The sequence below is a fragment of the Phyllostomus discolor genome, chromosome 14, assembly GCF_004126475.2.
Source record: "Phyllostomus discolor isolate MPI-MPIP mPhyDis1 chromosome 14, mPhyDis1.pri.v3, whole genome shotgun sequence".
Taxonomy (NCBI): domain Eukaryota; kingdom Metazoa; phylum Chordata; class Mammalia; order Chiroptera; family Phyllostomidae; genus Phyllostomus; species Phyllostomus discolor.
The window spans coordinates 49,090,208-49,111,732 of record NC_040916.2 but is presented as its reverse complement, the minus strand read 5'-3'; the positions used below and the strand labels follow the sequence as shown (position 1 = coordinate 49,111,732).

At 36.2% G+C, this 21,525-nt stretch overlaps 2 protein-coding genes across 5 annotated transcripts in view; one reads left to right on the top strand and one right to left on the bottom strand.

Moving 5' to 3' along the window:
* Positions 1-21,525, top strand: part of ASH1L (ASH1 like histone lysine methyltransferase) — a 230,349-nt gene that overhangs the window by 35,184 nt on the left and 173,640 nt on the right. The gene's annotated exons all lie outside the window — the stretch shown is intronic.
* Positions 2,823-3,257, bottom strand: LOC114489234 (cytochrome c oxidase subunit 6B2-like). Its single transcript, XM_036015500.1, has one exon. It carries the CDS (start codon positions 3,200-3,202, stop codon positions 2,945-2,947), a length of 258 nt encoding a protein of 85 aa, XP_035871393.1. The 5' UTR covers positions 3,203-3,257; the 3' UTR covers positions 2,823-2,944.

Genomic DNA, 21,525 nt, shown 5'->3' with positions numbered 1-21,525 from the left:
TTTTCCCTGTACCTTTTTTCCCTTCCCCCTCTCAGCTGAAATCCCTCTATACGATGTTCATTTCTCTTATTCTGATCCTGTTCTAGTTGTTTGCTTAGTTTTTGTTTTTGTTGTTTTTCTTTTCTTTTTTTTTTAGGTTCATTTGTTGAGAGTTGTGAGTTTGTTGTCATTTTACTGTTCATATGTTTGATCTTCCTTTTCTTAGATAAGTCCCTTTAACATTTCATACAATAATGGCTTGGTGATGATGAATTCCTTTAACTTGACGTTATCTAGGAAGCACTTTATCTGCTCTTCCATTCTAAATGATAGCTTTGCTGGATAGAGTATTCTTAGATGTAGGTCCTTGCCTACCATGATTTCAAACACTTCTTTCCGGCCCCTTTTTGCCTGCAAGGTTTCTTTTGAGAAATCAGCTGATATAGCCTTACGGGCACTCCTTTGTAGGTAACTCTTTCCTTTCCTCTTGCTGCTTTTAAGATTTTCTCTTTGTCTTTAATCTTGGGTAACTAAATGATGATATGCCTTGGTGTGTTCCTCCTTGGGTCCAACCTTCTCTGGGACTCTCTGGGCTTCCTGGTCATGCCAGAGGTACAGCAATCTGTTGCCTCTTGTATGCCCCCAATTAGGAACCTGGCCTGCAACATAGGCATGTGTCCTGACTGGGAATTGAATGAGTGACCCTTAAGTTCACTCAACCCCCTGAGCCACACCAGGGATGACTAATTACTATATTTATAGCATGTTTTCCTATCTAATTTTTGTTTTTCTACACTGGAAAGATTTTTCTTTTAAATTTCTTATGAAAATGTGTGTTGTTTGGCTATCTTGCAACTTTATGTAGTGTCTTTGTTATTTTGTAAGTTGTCAGAATGGTATATTCATTCTTCTGTAGCAGTTTTTTAGAGTAAAAGTAGAGGTGGAAGTTATAATATTTACTATATTTATCACATACTAACTTACATGGAGAAGAGGCAATGGTATATTTCTAGCATTTAAACAAAATTTCAGTTTGAAATTTTGCAACAATCACTTATATGTGACATTAGGATACTAAGCCAAAAAAGTGCTTTTGTGACAAGTGAAAATAACTAAAATATTGGTTATTTTCTTTCCTGTGGTAGACAATTAAAAACTGAAACTTGTATGAGTAGAAAGGGATTGTGATATTTCATTAACACTATATACTGACTATAAATTAGGTCAAATAGCATTGAAATTTGGTGCTATTTTTGCCTAACAGTTTGTCAGTGAATAGTTTATTTAGCCTTAGTTGATTTAATAAACACAAATTATAAATGAAACTTACAGCCTTAATTGTAATTTTTTCTCTAAAGGATAGGTTTTTGTTTTGAAATGAAATTCCTGTGCTAACTTACTAGATTATTTAAGAAAGCAGTTTATTAACTGGAAATATAAATAGGCCGGGCAACAATAACAGTAAATAAATTGAAACAATTATCAAAAACCCAAAAAATAAAAGTCTAGGACCAGATGGCTTCACTGTTGAATTCTACCCAATAGTCAAAGATTTAATACCTATCTTTTTCAGTCTCTTCAAAATTGAAGAAGCGGCAATACTTCCTAACACATTTTACGAGGCCAACATTACTCTGATACCAAAACCTGGCAAGGATAACACAAAAAAGAAAACTATAGACCAAGTGTCCCTGATGAATAGACGTAAAAATCCTACTAGCAAATCGAATACAACAATACATTAAAAAAATAATATATTATGGTCAAGTGGGGTTCATTCCAGGGGCACAAGGATGGTTCAGCATATGCAAATCAATCAATGTGTTATACCACATTAATATTATAAGGGATGAAAATTACATGATCATATCAATAGATGTAGAAAAATCATTTGACAAGATACACCATCCTTTTGTGATTAAAACATTCAATAATATGGATATAGCAGGAAAGTACCTGGACATAATAAAGGCCATGACAAATCCTCAGCTAATGGTGAAAAACTGAAAGCTTTTCCTCTAATACCAGAAACAAGATGAGGATGCAGTCTCACTGCTGTTATTGAATATAGTACTGAAATTCCTAGAAAGCAGTCAGGTAAGAGAAAGAAATAAAAAGCATCCAAGTTGGGAATGAAGAAATAAAAGTGTCACTTTTTGAAGATGACATGATTCTGTGTATAAAAAACCCTAAAGATTCCACCAAAAAACTAATAGAAACAATAAACAAATGCAGTCAAGTTGCAGGATACAAAATCAGTGTACAAAAATCCGTTGAGTTTCTATATACTAGCAATGAAATTTCAGAAAAGGAAGTATAAACAATTCCCTTTGCAAAGGCAACAAAAAATAAAATACCACAGTTTGCCATGTATAATGTGGGCCCATTATACATGGTAGTATTATATCCATAGTATGTAATCATTATACCCATGTATAATGTGCATCTTTATTTTTCCCTCAAAAATTTGAGCAAAAAAAGTGTGCATTATACATGGTAAAATACGGTACCTAGAAATAAATTTAATAAAGGAAGTGAAGGGTATGTACACAGAAAATCACAACACATTCTTTAAGAAATTGAAGAATACAGCCCTGGCTGGTATCGCTCAGTGGATTGAGCACGTGCCTGTGAACCAAGGGGTCACTGGTTTGATCCCTAGTCAGGGCACATACCTGAGTTGTGGGCCAGGTCCCCAGTAGGGGGTATGTGAGAGGCAACCACACACTGATGTTTAAAAGAAAAAAAAGAAAAGAAATTGAAGAATACACAAATAAATGGAAAGGTATTCCATGTTTATTGATTGAAAGGCTCAAAATAGTTTTATTTTTTATTTTTTTGGCAACAGCATAGCTTTATTCGGTGCTTAGAGACTGGGGGTGGGAAGCCGGGGCCAGGTGTCCGGGAGACGAGGAGATGGGGGCGTCTGGGGCTGGTATCTCGGAGGAGCCGCGAGCTCAGACCGTCAGATTTTGCCCGGGAAGGTCCCCGACTGGATCTGCTCCGTCCAGCGCTCCACCCAGCTGATGGGGCACAGCGAGTGGTACACGTGGAAGAAATACTCGCAGGGTTGAGCGCTCTTCCCACGGTGGTTCATCTTCTTCATGCAGCGGTGGTAGTCCAAGAAGTTCTGGTAGCAGTTGCGGGTTTGGTTCTGGTTGGGAAAGCGCGGGTCGAAAGGTGGCGTGGGCCATGGCCCCTTGGAGGGCTTCTTGTCCACCATGCACTGAGTCAGCAGCTCTAGGCTGAAGTCAGCGCGTCCCTGTGCTGTGGCTCTGTCCGGGGTGCCCGTCGGTTCTTCAAAATAGTTTTAAAATGGTCATATTTCCTAAAGGAATATACAGATTTAATACAATCCCCATTAAAATTCCAGTGGTAATTTTCACAGAAATAGAATAAAAGAAATAATCAAATTCATGTGGAACTACAAAAGAACTTAAATAGCTAATGCAATTCTGTAAAAAAAAAAAAAAGGGGGAACTAAATGAGAGGTATCACTCTCCCAGATTTCAAATTATAGTGCAAAGCTACGGTAATTGAAACAATATGGTATTGACAAAAAAACACAGTCTGATGGAATAGAATTGAGCCCAGAAATAAACCTACTTGTCTATGGGCAACTAATTTTCGACAAAGGAGCCAAAAAGCATAGAATAAAGAAAGGAATGCCTCTTTACTAAATGATGTTGGTAAAATTGGAAAGCCACATGCAAAAGAATGAAACTAGAATGCCACTTGACATCATACACAAAAGTTAACTCAAAATGGATTAAAGACCCAAATATAAGACATGAAACAGTAAATTACATGGAAGAATAACAACAACAAAAATGTATTAAACTTATGGACCTTGGTCTTAGCACTTTATAATTTGACCTAAAAGGGAAGGGAAGTAAAGGCAACAATAAATGAATGGGATTATATCACATGAAGAAGCTTCTGCACAGCAAAAGAAACCAAGAGAACATAAAGGCAATCAACTGGATGAAAGAACATATATGCCAACAACACCTTTGATAAAGGGTTAATATCCAAAATATATAAACAACCCAACAACAGAGAAACCCTAACAGTTCAATAAAAAAATCAGCAGAGGGCCTGAACAGATACTTTTCCCAAGAAGACATACAAATGGCCAACAGATGTGTAAAATGCCTTCAGTAGCTATTAGGGAAATAGAATCAAAACTATAATTCAGTAACTACCTCAAACCTGTTAGAATGGCTATTATCAAACACAAGTAGTAATAAGTATTAGAGAAGTTTTGGAGAAAAAGGAATCTTTATTCATTGCTGATAGGAATGTAAACTGTTATAGTCACTATGGAAAACAGTATGGCGGCTCCTCAAAAAATTAAGAATAGAATTAGCATATGACTTAGCAAACCTTCTTCTGTATATCTACCCCAAAAATGTAAAAACATTTATTTGTAAAAATGTATGTTACCTGATGTCCATTGCAACATTATTCATGGTGGCCAAGAAATGGAAACAACCAGTGTCCTTTAATAGATGACTAGATAAAGATGATGTGGTGCATATATACAGTAGAGTACTACTCAGCCATAAGAAAAGATAAAATACTACCATTTGTGATAACATGAGTGGATCTTGAGACTGTGCTAAGTGAAATAAGCCAAATGGAAAAAGTTAAGAACCATACATATAGTTGCACCCATGTGTGGGGTATAAACAGGAAGCAACAAATAAATAAGACAAACAAAAACTCATACACTGAAAATATGGTGGTTACCAGAGGGCATAGGGGTGGAGGGGAGCTAGTAAAGTGTAAAGGGAGTCAAATATATGGTGACAGAAGAAGATTTGACTTTGGGTAGAGAATGTACTATGCAATATACAGATGATGTTTTATAAAATTGTATTTGAAACTACTTTTATTAACTAGTGTGACCCCCCAGTAAGTTTGATTAAAAAATAAAATATCAATATTTGCAACATAAAAAAAGTTCATTAGAAATGCAATTTTAAATGTTAAGTGAGTGATTTTTATGGAGAATTATTAAAACCCAAAGGAATCCAAGCATTCTCATTAAGGCCTGTTAGAGTGAGATTTTATTAAATTACAGAACTCATATATTAATGTGGTTTCTTTAATAAGACAATTATGGATAATAATAGTATCTCAGCTCTTCGTATAGCTAGTATCTCAGTTCTTGCTTAGTATCGCTAATTTGCCTAGCAATTTTTAAATTGCTGCATACAAATTCCAGTTGTTTTGTAATGAAATGTTGAGGGAAAGAATGGATCTGATATTGCCTAGATCACAGGTGGCAAACACAAGGCTGAATCTGGCCATCCCCCTTGTTTTATCTGGCTGGCACCTTGTTTCTACCTGGCAGAAGCGCTGAACTCTCACTGAGCTGTTAAGGTGTAGTTACATTTATACAGTCCTAAAACAACTGCAAGGCTGATGTGGCCCTCAGTGAAAATGAGTTTGACTCCCCTGACCTACATGTTGGCTTTTCTTTCCTTGACATTTCTGACTGAAAGGCTCTATGAGACATTTCTGGTAAATAGCTATAGTATATTAGGTTTTGTATGTATAGTATTTCCTTTAAATTGTGCCCTGTTGTGGATTAGCACACTTTTAGATAAAATGCATGTATTTTTTATTGGTATATAGTTCAAAGACCACAAAATCTACTCTTTTAAAGTGTCCAGTTCAGTGGTGTTTAATGTATTTGCTATATACAAAGTTGTGCTGCAATTGTTACCAGTATGTAATTTCAGAACATTTTTATTACCTTAAATATGTGTTTTTATTGCATCTAATTTACATAAATTATGAAGGACTAATATTTTACTTTTCACGTTTCAAAAGGGGGATCAAGTTTTGTGTCACTTAATTTACATAATCCCTACTGTAGACTCACATTATTTTTTGGTTTATTGGTTTATTTATTCCTTCATAAAATATTTGAGTGTTTATCCTGTGTAGTATACAAGTAATTATGATGTAATGTGGTAACATTCATAATGGAAATATACAAAGAGTGTTTATGGAATCATAGAATCTTTGGGAGAAAGTGGTGAAGCGGGAATTATGCAAGGAAAGCTTTACAGAGGAGCCAGTATTTCAAATGAGGTGTTGACCTCTTTGCTAGAAAAAAGAAGTGTTTGCTAGTAAAAGAAGTGTTTTGGGGTCAAACTAGATAATAAAGGGCAAAAGCATACTTAGCATATCTCCCAGACTTTTGTCAGTTGTCTGTAAAACAAGAATTTAACATCCCTTTAGTGTAGTTGAGTACTAAGAAAATAAAAAGAATGGGGGACAGGTGTGGTACTTATTGTATTTATAAAATCAACTTTTAAAAATTTGTTTTCTTTATTTCAGAGAGAGAGGGAGGGAGAGGAACATCAATGCATGATACATCAATAGGTTGTCTCTTACATGCCCCCCAAGACCTGTAACCCAGGCATATGCCCTGACTGGGAATTCAGCCAGTGACCTTTTGGTCCACAGGCTGGTGCTCAATCCACTAATCCAAACCAGCAGGGCTAAATCAAATTTTTGTGTTGTAGTTAAAAATTTAGAGGAGTATCCACTTCATTTTTTTGTCTACTTTTTCTGCTTAACAGATCTTGAAGTTTTCTCTCTGTTCTCATTTACAAAGTGGGTTGTTTCATATTTAAATTATGTAGTGTTGCTTTTAACATAAAATTTTTTTATTTGTTAAAATTTTTTTTAAGATTTTATTTTTTAGAGAGGAAGGGAGGGAGAAAGAGAGGGAGAGAAACATTGATGTGTGAGAGAAACATTGATTGGTTGCCCCTTGTGCCCCCAACTGGGCCAGGTTTGGCCCGCAGCCCAGGCATGCGCCCTGGCTGGGAATTGAACTGGTGGCCTTTTGGCTCACAGGCTGGAGCTCAATCCACTGAGTCACACCAGCCAGGACTAACATTATATAATTAAAAAAAAAAAATTCCATGATTATATACCCATTTGTTTTTAGGATTTATTATTTATTTTTTAAATTTTAAGGTTTTGTGGTCCTGCTTTATCTTAGTGTTTCTCTAAGAAAGAGGAAACTTTCTGAAGTTAAAATTGCTCTTTTAGAAAGTTTTTCTAGTAGAGAAATTTGGGACTTTCTGTAGTTGTAGTAAGTGGGAGTCCTATCGTTTGTAACTGTAAAGTTAAATCTTATACCAAAGATATAGGACCTGAATTTTATTTTAAAAATCTGTTAATAGCCCTGGCTGGCGTAGCTCAGTGGATTGAGCGCGGGCTGGGAACCAAAGTGTCCCAGGTTCGATTCCCAGCCAGGGTACATTCCTGGGTTGCAGGCCATAACCCCCAGCAACCGCACATTGATGTTTCTCTCTCTCTCTCTCTCTCCCTCCTTTCCCTCTCTAAAAAAATAAATAAATAAAATATTTTTAAAAATCTGTTAATAGTGAACTACCTTGGTCTTTGTGCAGGAGTGAGAGTCATGGAGGAATAAGATTGGGGCAGATTGATAGAGCCTTTTGAGGACACAACTGCAACAACAGGTGACATTAGAGATCAGGTTTAAGGATGAGTAGCAAGGATTTAACTATTAAAGGAGAAAGGGGAGTGAGGTATATGGGGGTTCATAGTATTGCTGGCAAAGCTCACCATGACCCTTTAGTGTCATTGGTTTATTTGAAGATTATCTGTAGGTACATGTGTATTGTTTTGAACCAGCTACTTCAAAATCTAGCAGTAAAGAATTCTCTCCAAGAAGAAAAGAAACTTCTGTTTTATGGCTAATACCCCCTCTCCTCCCAACTAAAAGGTGGAAAAATAGGAGCATATCATCCAGAGTCTATTTAATAACCATTCCCTTTTTTATACTAGCATGCATCTAGTGTTAGGAGTCAAGAGAGGTATGTATTATTGATATCTAAATTGAGAGAATACAGATTAACAAAACAAGATAATGTCAACAAATGTCAGAAATAGGTGTTATTACAGTGGAATAGTAGCCACTGAAATAACAGTAACCAGATCACTTTAAAGAAAATAGATTCTGAACTATTAAGTTTGGTCTTTCCTACTGTTTATTTCTTAATAGCCAAGACTTGATCTGTGTTACTTCCATTTTTGGAAAACATCTCAAAGTCAAGTATACAAGCTAGCAATATAAAGTTCTGCTGCTATATTAGGAAGTCAGAGTTTAGGAGGAACATGAAAGCATTTCAACACGAATGTACTGGTATGGCATATACTACATACTAATAGGGGTGTCCAACCTGCAGCCTGTGGGCCACATGCAGCCCAGGATGGCTGTGAATATGGCCCAACACAAAGTTGTAAATTTACTTAAAACATTATGAGATTTTTCTGTGATTACATGTCTCAGTGTATTTAATGTGTGGCCCAAGGTAGGTCTTCTTCCAGTATAGCACAGAGCTGACAAAAGGTTAGACACCCCTGCTAAATATTATACCTATTTTTTACCATGCTACATAGAATACTAACATCTGAGAATATATGTGATGGCAGAAATATGATCCTAAAAATTTCAGGATTCAATAGTAACTTTGAGAGTAAAAGTGCAAAACAAGATGGAACCTGTTTCTGAACTACACTTTTTCATTTTTTGGCAAAATTCCTGAGTGTGATTATCCTGTAGCTCCTTGTTCAGTCCTTGATTGCAGGGGTAGGGGGCTACAGAAGATAGGCAGGTACATAAAATTACCAGCCAAAGGCAGAGGAGCTAGGTAACTTTTTTTAAAAACTGTTTTTGTTTGAGACCATTAGGAATTATCAAACAAGTGGCAAATTCTCCTAAACATACTTTGTGAAATTTTTTCTCTTTGTTTTAACCTCAAGAAGCAAAGTATCTATGATAAAAATGAAAAGTTATAACAGTAAATTTAAGGTTATTAAATTCCTAAAAAATGCAAAAAGGAAAAGGCTTCAGTATGTAATAGAGAAAGGAAGAATGTTGAGGGAATTAGACTCAGTTCAAATATCACCCAATTCTGTGAAATAGTCTAGGAATCCTCCCAGGCAGAATTACTATAACCTCTGTGCTTCCATTGTGTATATTTGTTTTAACACATATCTGATTGTATTGGAAAATTAATTTATTTTTTCTTTTTTTTAAAGATTTTATTTTTAGAGAGGGGAAAGGAGAGAGAGAGAAACATCAATGTGTGGTTGCCTCTCGAGCACCCCCTACTGGGGACCTGGCCTGAAACCCAAGCATGTGCTGTGACTAGGAATCAAACCAGCGACACTTTGGTTCGCAGGCTGGTAGTCAGTCCACTGAGCCACAATAGCCAGGGCTATTTTTCTTTTATTAGTGAGTGTTCCTCTAGTGTTGGGGTAATATTTAAAGTTTTTGCATTTCATTATCCACATAGAACATGTTTTAAAAGTAGGTCAGAAGTTTAAGAACTCTGGATTAAGATCTTTAAGCATAAAACAAATACCACCACCAGCACCACCAAAATACAGCTTGGGGATAAAAGGATTTGTTTTTCTAGTGCTAAGATGGTATTTTTGAATATACTTTCATAATTGACCTACTCATAAATATTTTCTCTCCTTTACTAGACGTGTATAATAAAACTTTTAGGTCTATGTGAAATATGTGTAGGTTGCTACTTTTAAAAAATAAATATTTTTTATTTTTCAGTTACAGTTTATGTACAATACTGTATTGGTTTCAGGTGTATAGCCCAGTGGTTAGACATTTCTATAACTTACCAAGTAATCTCATTGATAAATCTAGTACCCATCTGATATCATACATAGTTATTGTTGACTGTATTCCTTATGCTGTACTTTACACCCCCATCCGTGACTGTTTTGTAACTACCAATTTGTATTTCTTGATTTCTTCACCTTTTTCATCAATTCTCCAAACCCTTCTTCCGCCTGGCAGCCATAAAAATGTCCTCTGTATCTGTGAATCATTTCTCTTCTGCTTGTCTTTTTTTGTTTGTTTTATATTTTAGATACACATATGAGTGAAATCTTATGGCATTTGTTTTTCTCTGACTTACCTCACTCAGCACAATATTGTCTTAGGTCCATCCATGTTGTTGCAGATGGCAAGATTTCATTCTTTTTTATGGCTGATTCATTCATGTATACCACATATATGCACCACTTCTTTATCAGTTCCTTTGTTGATCTACACTTAGGTTTATTCCATATCTTGGCTGTCATAAATAATTCTGCAGTGAACATATGGATGCATATGTCTTTAGCATGTTGAGTTTCTTCAGATAAATAACCAAGAGGTGGAATTGCTGGGTCATTCTTTGTCTCTTGTTACAGCTTTTTCTTTAAAGTTTGTTTTGTCTGGTGTAAGTATTGCTAACCCACCTTTGTTGTTGTTCCTGTTATTGCCATTTTCATGAAATACCTTTTTCCATCCCTTTACTTTCAGTCTGGGCGTGTCTTTTGATCTCAAGTGAATCTCTTGTAGACAGCATATGTAAGTGTCTTTGTTTCCTTATGCATTCACCCATGCCATGTCTTTTGATCAGAGCATTTTATCCATTTTCATTTAAAGTAATTGTTGATAGATGGTTATTTATTGCTTTTTACTTATTTTCTTTTCCTTCTTCTTAAAGAAGACCCTTTATTGTTCTTATGCTGGTATGGTTGTGGTACTCCTTTAACTTTTTCTTGTCTGGGAAGCTCTTTATGTGCCCTTTGATTCTGAATGATAGCTTTGCTGGGTAGAGCAATCTTGACTGAAGGTTCTTGCTTTTCTTCACTTTGTATATTTCTTGCCAGTCCCTTCTGGCCTGCAAAGTTTGTGTTGAGAAATCAGCTGACACTCTTATGGGAGGTTCTTTGTAGGTAACTAATAACTGCTTTTCTCTTGCTGCTTGTAAGATTCTTTCCTTGTCTTTAATCTTTGGCATTTTAATTATGATGTGTCTTTATGTAGGCTTCTTCGGGTTTATCTTATTTAGGACTTGACAGTTCTTGACTTGTATCTCTATTTCCTTCACTGTCTTAGGGATGTTTTCTATCATTATTTTTTAAATAGGTTTTTAATTCCTTGCTTGCTCTTCTCTTTCTGGAACCCCCATGATACAAATGTTGGTATGCTTGAAGTTGTCTCAGAGGTTCTTAATACTATCTCCCCCGACTTTTTTTTTTTGCCCTGTTCCAATTGGGTGTTTTTTAGTTTTTTAGCTTCCTTAGAATTTGGACTTGCTAAATAGGAAAGATGGTTACTTTTTTTTTTTTTTTTAATCTTACCTGTACCTTGTGGGTTGAGTGTCATCTATGAATGTAGTCTTAGATCAACTTTTGAAATGATCCAGAAGACAAGTATCACACTGCCACCTTTCCATTCCCTTGTTCTTCTTGACAAAAGTTATTCAAAATGGGCAATTTGATGATATATAGGTATCTCTATTTCCTGCTTTGAATGTAGTTCTGTTGTCTTACCTTAATATTGGTTGTTTACTGTGGAGGCTACCTGAGCTAGAGTTATATTGTAGTAGAGTAGCAGAGAACAGTTGGGACAGAGTTGAGGTTTTCCATGACAACAGCTATTATAAAAATTCTCAGGGATCTTCTCATTTCAATAAAGCCTGCTTTTCTGCCTTTACATACACAAAACAGACAGCTAAGGGGGCATCCATGATCTGTCCTAAGTTTTGAAGACAGAACAAGGTGCCATGCCACTCTTTTTCCAAAATAACATCTATTCTGGAAGCATATGCTCCCATAAATGGAGGGAAAAGCAGATCCCTTCAATTGCACTGTGCAGCTTCTGCTATAAATACACCAGAAGATTAAAACTACCATAATCAGTTTCATCAGATTCATCCTCAATTCTTACTTTCATTTTGTATTAGAAACATCTCTAATCAGCACTACATTTAGTTGATTGAGCAGTTCACTTTCTCTTAAAGTGTAAAATGTTAGGGATATGTGCTTCAGTCTGTACTGTGGTTTGTTTTAATGGTGTTCATAATGAGTTATGGTGAATGTGAATGTTTCTCATTTTATTGTTGATCATGCTAATGGAAAAAGTCATTATTGACCCAAATTGATAGAATGCAAAGCTTGTTTAGTCCCAGAAAATTAAGCCTAAATATCGTGGAATTGGCTCACTAATTCACATGCTGCTTTTCATGGTTTACTGTTTATATCTTTTATTTCATTTTAATGAATGTAAATCACTCCACAGATGCTCAAATACCAACAGCTCCATAAGTGCATATTGCTAATTAATTCTGAGATAACGCTTCATAGAAATGAATTAAGAATTTTGAGGACACATCAGAATTTAATGCCTGTGTGATAAGATAACAACAAAGCCCTGAGCTTTTATGAAACTTCATTAATAAGGAGACAAGGTTAAATACATTTTGAAAGAGAAGTTGTTTCCTGTCTGTCCTCACTTCATGAGTCAAAATCACTGGGTACATAGTTCTAAATTTTACCTCTTTCCCAGTTAGCTAGGGATTTGGGGGGAGAAATACTGAAAGATTATAGATCAACATAGATATGTGCTGTGGTGGTGATTTTTTCACTTTAGAAATAAAATAGGTAATAAAGAAGAGTCTAAAGACTTCTATTGTCTTGTTTATACCTGGGACAGATTGGCATCTTATGTTTGTTCCTTAAATAATATTAAATATGAAGAAAAGTTCTTTACTGGTGGAAGTTAATATCACATTATTTCCATATTATTATTATTTATCATTTTTCAGTTTTCTTTCTTAAGATTTTATTTATTTATTTTAGAGAGAGAGGAAGGGAAGGATAAAGAGAGGGAGAGAATCATCAATGTGTGAGAAACATTGATGGACTGCCTATCACATGCCCCCAACCGAGGCAAGTACTCTAACCAGGAATCAAACTGACAGCCTTTTGGTTTGCAGAAGGATGCCCAAGCCACTGAGTCACACCAGTCAGGGCAGTCATTTTTTAATTTTCAATCAGAGCTGGCATACATTATTATGTTAGCTTCAGGTATATGCCCCAAAGATTACACATTATATAAGTTAATAAATGATGATCCTGATAAATCTCACACCCTTGCTAGTGCTGGGTCTGGGGCCACTTAGCAAGAGGTACGAGGCTTGCTGAGGTAAGATGCTGCTTGTTTAAGAGAATTTAGGAAAATCTGAAGCATCAGTCAAGACATACCATTTATTTATGTGGAAAAGCCACTAGAAAAAGCTTGGGTGGGGTGGGGACTCAAGGAGTCACCACAGTGAGGCAAACAGTATGAGCCAGGTCAGTGGAGTCTCAGATAGGGCACCCTCCTGCTGGCACTGTGGGGGAGGGGGTGTGGGAGTAGAATCATGAAAAGAATAGTGGCCTTTGCTAATACTTCTGTTTGGGAGAAAACTACCCCTCCAGCTCTAATCCTGATGCCAATTCAGTTTCTTCCCGTGTGTCTCTGGTTCTTTTCAAGCTGCTGCCCACTCCTCTCTGGCTGTGCCGGAGCTCATAGGGAGTGAGTCTGAGTAAGTCCATGTGCAGGCCTTTTAAGAGGAACTACATAGGACTCTAGAAGCTTCCATCTTTCTCAGCCTCAATCCCCTTTAGTGTTTATAACCAGAAGTTATGGGGGCTTCTCTTGCTGGCTTTGGTACCTGGGGCTGGGGGTTCTCATGTTTGTCAGGGACCCTTGCTTCTCAATGGGACCTTTGCAGCCAAGATATCCAAGACTTTTATCTGCTACACATGGGTGTGGATCAGTTGTTTTCCATCTCTGCCTCCTACCAATTTCGGTGTGATTTCTTCTTCTTATCCTTAGTTGTAGGACTCCTGATCAGCTGTATTTCAGGCAGTTCTGAATGATGGTTTTTATGTGATCTAGTTGTAAATATGATGTGGTTGGTTGTGGAAGGTCTGGTACCACATTTACCTTCATCACCATTTTGACCAGATTATTTTCTATTAAAATGCTTAACTTACTCATCTATATGTTCCATTTTCTTTAATGTTTTTGTGTAGGAATATTTCCTCCCATCCCTACCTTATTTTCAGATGTTTTGGTTTTTGTTGGAGTGTATTTCAAACACTGTAGCTTTGTACCTTAGTTAAAGGTATTTTCTGAATGTCTTCAGAAGCAGGCTTGAGATTCTTGCCTTAGTTATATTTCAAATTTCTAACATACTTTTATTAGTAACTTTAAACCTTTTATTTACATTTTTCATTGGTTATCTTAGAGCTTACTATATATATATATTTATAACTAGTCTAATCCATTTTAAGCACTACTACTGTGTTTTGCCATGTATAATGTGCACTTTTTTGTTCACAATTCTGAGGGGAAAATAAAGATGTGTATTATACATGGGTAGCATTAAGTCCTTATCTATATAAATGTTTTTAATTCTACTTATGTTTAGGCATTAAAATTATAACTCTAGAAAGCAATAACGATATCCATATACAAAATAATACCTTGAAATATGATGTTCAGTTTTGTTTCTAAATATAAGTAAATAATTCAATTTTAAAAATTAAAACCAAATATTTTTTTTCCTGAAAATTTGGGCCAAAAACATGGTTGTGCATTATATGCAGCAAAACATGATATATCTCTTCACAGGTACCTCATACTAACAAAAAAATTCAAACTCCTTCCTCTCATACCATGTTTTCTTGCTGTCATTCGTTTCATTCCGATGTAAGGAGATATACATATATATATATAAATATAATCATATAATATCAAGTGCATTGATAGATAAGTAAAGAATAAGAAAAATAGAAGTTTTAATTTTATGTTCGTCTTTTCCTTGTCCAGTGGTTCGTTTCTTTTCATAGGTCTGAGTTTCTGACCTGTATCATTTTCCTTCTCTCAAAAGAACTTTTTTTAACATCTTGCAAGGCAGGTTTACTGGCAACAAATTCCCTCAATTTTTGTTTGTTAGAGAAAGTATTTCTACTTCACTTTTTTTAAAAAAAAATATTTATTTATTTTTAGAGAGAGGTGACGGGTGGGAGAAACAGAGGGAGAGAAACATCAATGTGTGTTTGCCTCTCATGTGGTCCCCACTATGGACCTGGCCTGAAACCCAGGCATGTGCCCTGATTGGGAATCGAACTGGCGACCCTTTGGTTCTCAGCCCGCACTCAATCTACTGAGCTGAGGGCTCTACCAGCCAGGGCTCTACTTCACTTTTAAAAGATAATTTTGTAGGGCACAAAGTTCTAGTTTGCTGGTTTTTTTCTTTCAACACTTTCATTTCACTCTCTTTTTTACTTGTGTGGTTTCTAAGAAGTTAGATGTAATTCTTTGCTCTTCTATAGGTAAGGTATTTTTTTTTCTTTTGGCTTGTTCTAGGATTTATATTTTTAAAAGATTTTATTTATTTATTTTTAGAGAGAGGAAAAGGGAGGGAGAAAAAAAGGGAGGCAAACATCAATGTGAGAGAGAAACTTCAGTTGGTTGCTTCTTGTACATGCCCCAACCAGGGACCAAACCGGCAACCTGGGTATGTGCCCTGACTGGGAGTTGAACTGGCTACCTTTTGCTTTGCAGGATAACACCCAACCATCTGAGCCACACCAGTCACGGCTGAGGATTTATTTTTAATCTTTGATTTTAAAAATGAAATGCCTAGGTATAGTTTGTTTTTTCTTTGTTTTTGCACTTATCCTGCTTAGTGTTCTTGAGGTTTCTGGATCTGTGGGTTTGGTATCTAACATTCATTTGGTGAAATCCTCAGTCATTGTTCAAATATTTCATTTTCTCTATCATCTGGCATTTTCATTATGCATATGTTACATCATTTATTGTCCCATAGTTTTTGATTATTCTATTTTATTTTTTGTTTCAATGTCTTTTTCTTTGCTTTTCAGTTTCAGAGGTTTCTATTGTGATATCTTCAAGCTCAGAGGTTCTTTCATCAGCTGTATCCAGTCTATTAATAAGCCCATCAAAGGCATTAGCATCTGTAGTGTTTTTAATATCTAGAATTTGTTTTTGGTTCTTTTTAAGAATTTCCATCTTCTTACATGTTTCATCTCTTGCATGCTACTTGACGTTAGCATATTAATCACAGTTGTTTTAAATTCTCAGTTTGATACTTCTAAATCTTTTCTATATCTGAGTCTGATTTTAATGCCTCCTCTGTCTTTTCAAATTGTGTTTTTTTTTGTCTTTTGATATGTGTAATTTTTCCTTGACAATTGGTCATGATGTATTGGGTAAAAAAAACTGGTATAAATAGACCTTTAGTAATACGGTGTTAAGGTATGAGGGGAGGGGAAGTGTTATTCAGTCTTGTGATTAGATTTCAGTCTTTTAGTGAGCCTGTACCTCTAGACTGAATTTCACAAATGCTGCTCAGTTCCCTCTCCCCTCTTAGGTGGGACAGGATGGCTAGAGTGGGCTAGAGTTGGATATTCCCCTTCTCACAGATCAGTTTGGCTTTGTTAAATCACAGCAGGTTAAACTCTGGTTAATAGTTTCTCTTGAGAGCAGACCTTAAGAACAAAATGGATTGGCATATTTTTAAATGGTTTGTTTCCCCTCCTACATTAAAGAAGAGGTTTTTCTCATTATAAGAACCTGATAGAGCCCTGGCTGGTGTAGTTCAGCGGATTGAGTGTGCCAACCCACAAACCAAAAGGTTGCTGGTTCAATTCCCAGTCAAGGCACATGCCTGGTCATGGGCCAGCTCCCCAGTTGGGGGTGTGTGAGAGGCAACTGAGTGATGTTTCTCTCCTTTTTTCTCCCTCCCGTCCCATCTCTCTAAAAAATAAATTAAAAAAAAAAAAAAAGAATCTGATAGAGATCCAGGAGCTAAAATGTACAATCATGTGGTTGATCCCAATGACTGAGTCCTCCAACTTTCACACTTGTCCACAAGAAGCCTCTAGCAATTTGTTACTTATAGTGCAGGTTTCCCTATCCTAGCACTGGTTCCCACCAAGGTTTCAGCTTATGGGGTTTTTGCTCTGGTAAATTGTGATTCTCTGTTGATCACTCCACTTTTGGGGGCAATAGTTTGACCTGCAACTTCTATTATGGTTCTGAAAAAAGTTGTTGATTTTTCAGTTTGTTCATCTTCTTACTTGTTAGGATGGAGCAGCAACCTCCAAGCTTTGCCATAAATCTTGTATCTGTAGACATTGCAATAGAGGTTTGTGTAATTGGCTTACAGAATGGTCAAGTTGTCTTTGAATTTCTGTCTGCATTGCAGCTTTCATTATATGCATACTAGTTCCAATATCTGCTGTGTAATAGAATGATAGGAAATTTCCAATAGGTATCATGTAAAGGATGTATACATACTTCTAAGGCACATCACTCTTCCAGTGAGTTCTGGCAATAAACTACTTTGAATAAGTTTTCCTATGTTGCTATTGTTATCTATGGTGTGTAAAACTGAACTTTCCTTGTTCAGGCACTCTTTTAATATGTAGTAAAGCTAGCCCTTCCTACTTCATTAGAAATTTAAGTACATGGCAAGTTAATTTCAAAATCTCTTATTATAACAAGGTCTATAACTCTTTACATACCTAAATGTCTGATGTCTAAGATGCAGAAGTGGCATATTTAATTATATCATTAACATTTTGTTCACAGCCAAATGAGATTTAGGAAGTTTTTCAACAAAATGCTTTCTGGAACTTTGTAATGTGGGCAAATCTCAAAAATTTTTGTCATTGACTACTGAACATGATTGACAGTCTGTATACATGCTTCAAAATGTTTACTCAAATTTTTGACCTCGAATTATATCCATAAAGACTTCTTAAAGCATGTATTTTTTTGTATTGAGTGAAAACAACTCTTTTAGATGTTTATTTTCCTCTAACATTTTCTTCTTTTTTTATACTATTACGTCCAGATCAAAGTTGATTTATTATGGTTTAAAAACAATATATTTTAGAATTTCTCTCTTGTGAAATTTAGAGCAAAATTGACATTTTGCCTAATGTGAAGATTCCCAAATTGGAATTTTTCTTGATTCTCCAGGCTTAAAGAGATTAAAATATTTCCCTTAAATGTTAATATGTTTAGTGTCATTTACCTTCGTGCACTAAAATTTTAGGAAGATTATAATTATATAAATGCAGTACTTTTCAAAAAATCTTTTTAAAAAATCCTCACTCAAGGATTTTTGTAGAGAAAGAAAGGGAGGAAGAGAGAGAGGGAGAGAAACATCCATGTGAGAGAGAAACATTCGTTGGTTGTCTCTCACAGGCACCCAGACCAGGGACCAAACCATCAAACCAGGCATGTGCCCTTACTGGGAGTCCAACCCACCACACTTTGGTTTACAGGATGATGCCCCAAACAAGTGAGCCATACAGGCCAGTCCATAATGCAGTTTTTTATTATCTTAAATGATTATTTAAGTTTTATTAGCATTTATTTACTTAATATTAAAATAATATTCATACTAATATAGATAAACATTCAATATTTATATTGTCTGTTTTCTTGTTTACTTAACTATTTGATAGTTCTTTCCTTAGAACATGAAACTAGTAATATGTATGATCCATAACTATTTCAACATTTAAGTTTTGCAGTAACACACGATGCCCATAAGGAAATTCATCACTCTATGTTTCATCTAGGAATGCTCACTTTAAGTGAAAGTGAATATTCAATTAATACCATAAATCCAAGTGTCATGCCTTTGTTTTATTATTAACAATGTTAAACTGATTATAATTTGCAGTAATCTATTCTGTCATGTTGATTACTCACAAGTTTTGTGATACCAGAAATAACATGGAAGTAAGCATTTAGTTGTTTGGCTTTCCCAAGATTGAAGGTAAAATTGGTAATCTACCTTTAAATATTTATAATATCTTTTAAAAGTAGATATTTTAAAGTATCTTTGTAGCTTTAATCTTTTCCTGTCTCCCTATTTATATCTTGCCCTTTAATTACATTCTGTAAATATGTTTACAGAGGTCTCATTTATTTTCTTTATTCTCCTGTGCTTCTTGGCAGTCACTTGGATAAAGGCAAATATGAAATCCCTATTTTGAGCATTTATTTCTTCCCTTAGTAAGTGAGCTTGAGCATTTTTTCTATTTAGTTTTATTTTGTTTTGTTTTTTAATTATATTTTATTGATTATGTTATTATAGTTGTCTCATATTCCTTCCTTTGTCCTCCTCCACCCAGCACCCCACTCCCTCAGGCAATCCTCATACCTTTGTGTCCATTAATCCTGCGTATAAGATCTTTGGCTACTCTATTTCCTGCACTGTACTTTATGTTGCCATGTGAATGGCAGTGTTTTATTATTCATAGTTTCAATCTTCTTTTTCTTTCGTTTGGGCCATATTTCTTTGTCTCGGTGTACCTGTTAACATTGTAAGGGGCAGAGCCTTAGGTATTCGCCATGGCAGAACAGCCAACTTTGCTGTGTTGTGGTGCTGAATGTGAGGGAGGTGTTGGAGAGGGAACAATACACCTTGCCTGGCCCTTGCCCCCACTTTCAGTCACTTTTCTTCTTCCCAAAAGCAATTGGCACCCTTCCAGTTGCTGCCTTGGTGCTTATTCCCTGAGCAGGTGGGCTTGCACATGTTCTAGGGCCTTGTGAGCCCCTCAGAGGAACTCTCTGAGAGACTGACAGTTTCTTTGGCCAGAACAACCATCACTGGTTTGTATAGCCAGAGGTTATGAGAAGGGGTCAAAGAGGGAACATTGCTGCTTGCTTGTCTCTTGTCCTACTTTCAGTCACTTCCCCTGCTTTCCACAAGTGAATTACGTACCCTTCTAGGTGCTGCCCTGGTGCTGACTCCCTGGGTGGGTGGGCTTATGTATGTTTTAGGACCCAGTGGGCCACTCTCATGGACTCTTCTGAGAGACTGAGCTTCTGAGTTTCTTCACCTCTACAGCCCCTACAGATTTTTACAGTCAGAAGTTCTGAAACTTTATTTCCCGGCACTGGAACCCTGGGTTGCACAGTCTGTCTCGCTCCCCATTTGTTCCTCCTGGTTTATATGCACACAAATGTAGAACAGCCCAATCTGCCAGCTGCTGCCTTGCCCACTTGTTCCACACAACTATAAGCCTTTTAAAAGTGACCAGATAGCCCTGGCTAGTGTGGCTTAGTGGATTGAGTGGCAGCCTGCAAACCAAAAGATCATTGATTCATTTCTGGTCATGGCACGTTCCTGGTTGTGGGCCAGGTCCCCAGTTGGGGGTTGCGTTTCTCTTGCACATGGATGTCTCTCTCCCTCTCTTCCTCATTTCCCCCTCTGAAAAAAATTCAAAAGAAAATAATGAAATATATTTTCTTTTTTTCTTCCTCTTTTTTTGTTTTATAATTTTATTTTAATCATTGTTCAAGTACAGTTTTCTCCCATTTACTCCCATTCCAGCCCACCCACCCAACCCTCCCTACTTCCTTCCCATTACCCCCCACCCCTAGTTTTTGTCCATGTGTCCTTTAAATTTGTTCCTGTAAACCCTACCCATTCCCCCCTGAAATTCCCTCTCCTCTCCCCTCTGGTCACTGTCAGTCTGTCCCCTATTTCAGTGTTTTTGGTTATATTTTGCTTGTTTCTTTGTTTTGTTATTTAGGTTCTTGTTAAAGGTGATATCATGTGGTATTTGTCTTTCACTGCCTGGCTTGTTTCGCTTAGCATAATGCTTTCCAGCTCCATCCATGCTGTTGCAAAGGGTAGGAGCTCCTTCTTTCTTTCTGCTGCATAGAATTCCATTGTGTAAATGTACCATAGTTTTTTGATCCATTCATTTACTGATGGGAAAAGTATATTTTCCTGATGAAAAATGCATTTGTTGACAATTACCTAGAATGTATTAGAGCCAGAGATATCAAATATGGTAGAAAGAATAACAGAATATAAAAGATGGTAATAGGAAGTCTAGTAAGTTCTAATTGGAATCCTGAAGAATAATTTACTGGATGTAACATTTGCAGATACTTTTCCAGAATTGACTATTCAATGAAAGACAAGTTCTGAAAAGCATCGATAAAGCTATGTCTGTACTGAAACACATTTTAGTGAACCTATAGAATATCAAAGACAATGTCTTAAAAGAAACAATGAGAATGAGTAAAAAAATAACAGTTAAATATCAGGCCGTTAAACATAAGCTAAAGAAAGATTAGGAATTAAAAATATTAACTGTCAATTCAAAACAGAGCTTTCCTAACTGATGTGTTTTAGCAGAATGGATTGCAGATGTAGCAAGAATATTGTTTCCAAATACTTTGTTGGGAATTATAAAAATTTAAACAGTCACCTTCACAAAAAGGATGAGGAATGAAACAATAATACAAGAACACAGAAAACAGATGAGACATCTGACAGCTCTGTAGGAGACAAGAAAAAAAATAGTTATATAAAAGTGAAATTAGAAGCAAGAAGCACATGTGAAAACAGTGGGAAGGAAGGAACAAAATGGAAATGAACAAAGTTTAAAAGGATGGGAGAGTTGTGAGAGAGATATATATAAAAGGGTGGAACAAATACAGTATATGTATAGTGGGTATTTTTAAAGATGAAGGCAGGAGCCCCAGCTGGTGTGGCTCAGTGGATTGAGTACCGGCCTGCAAACCAAAGGGTCACTGATTTGATTCCCAGTCAGGGCGTGTGCCTGGATTGCAGGCCA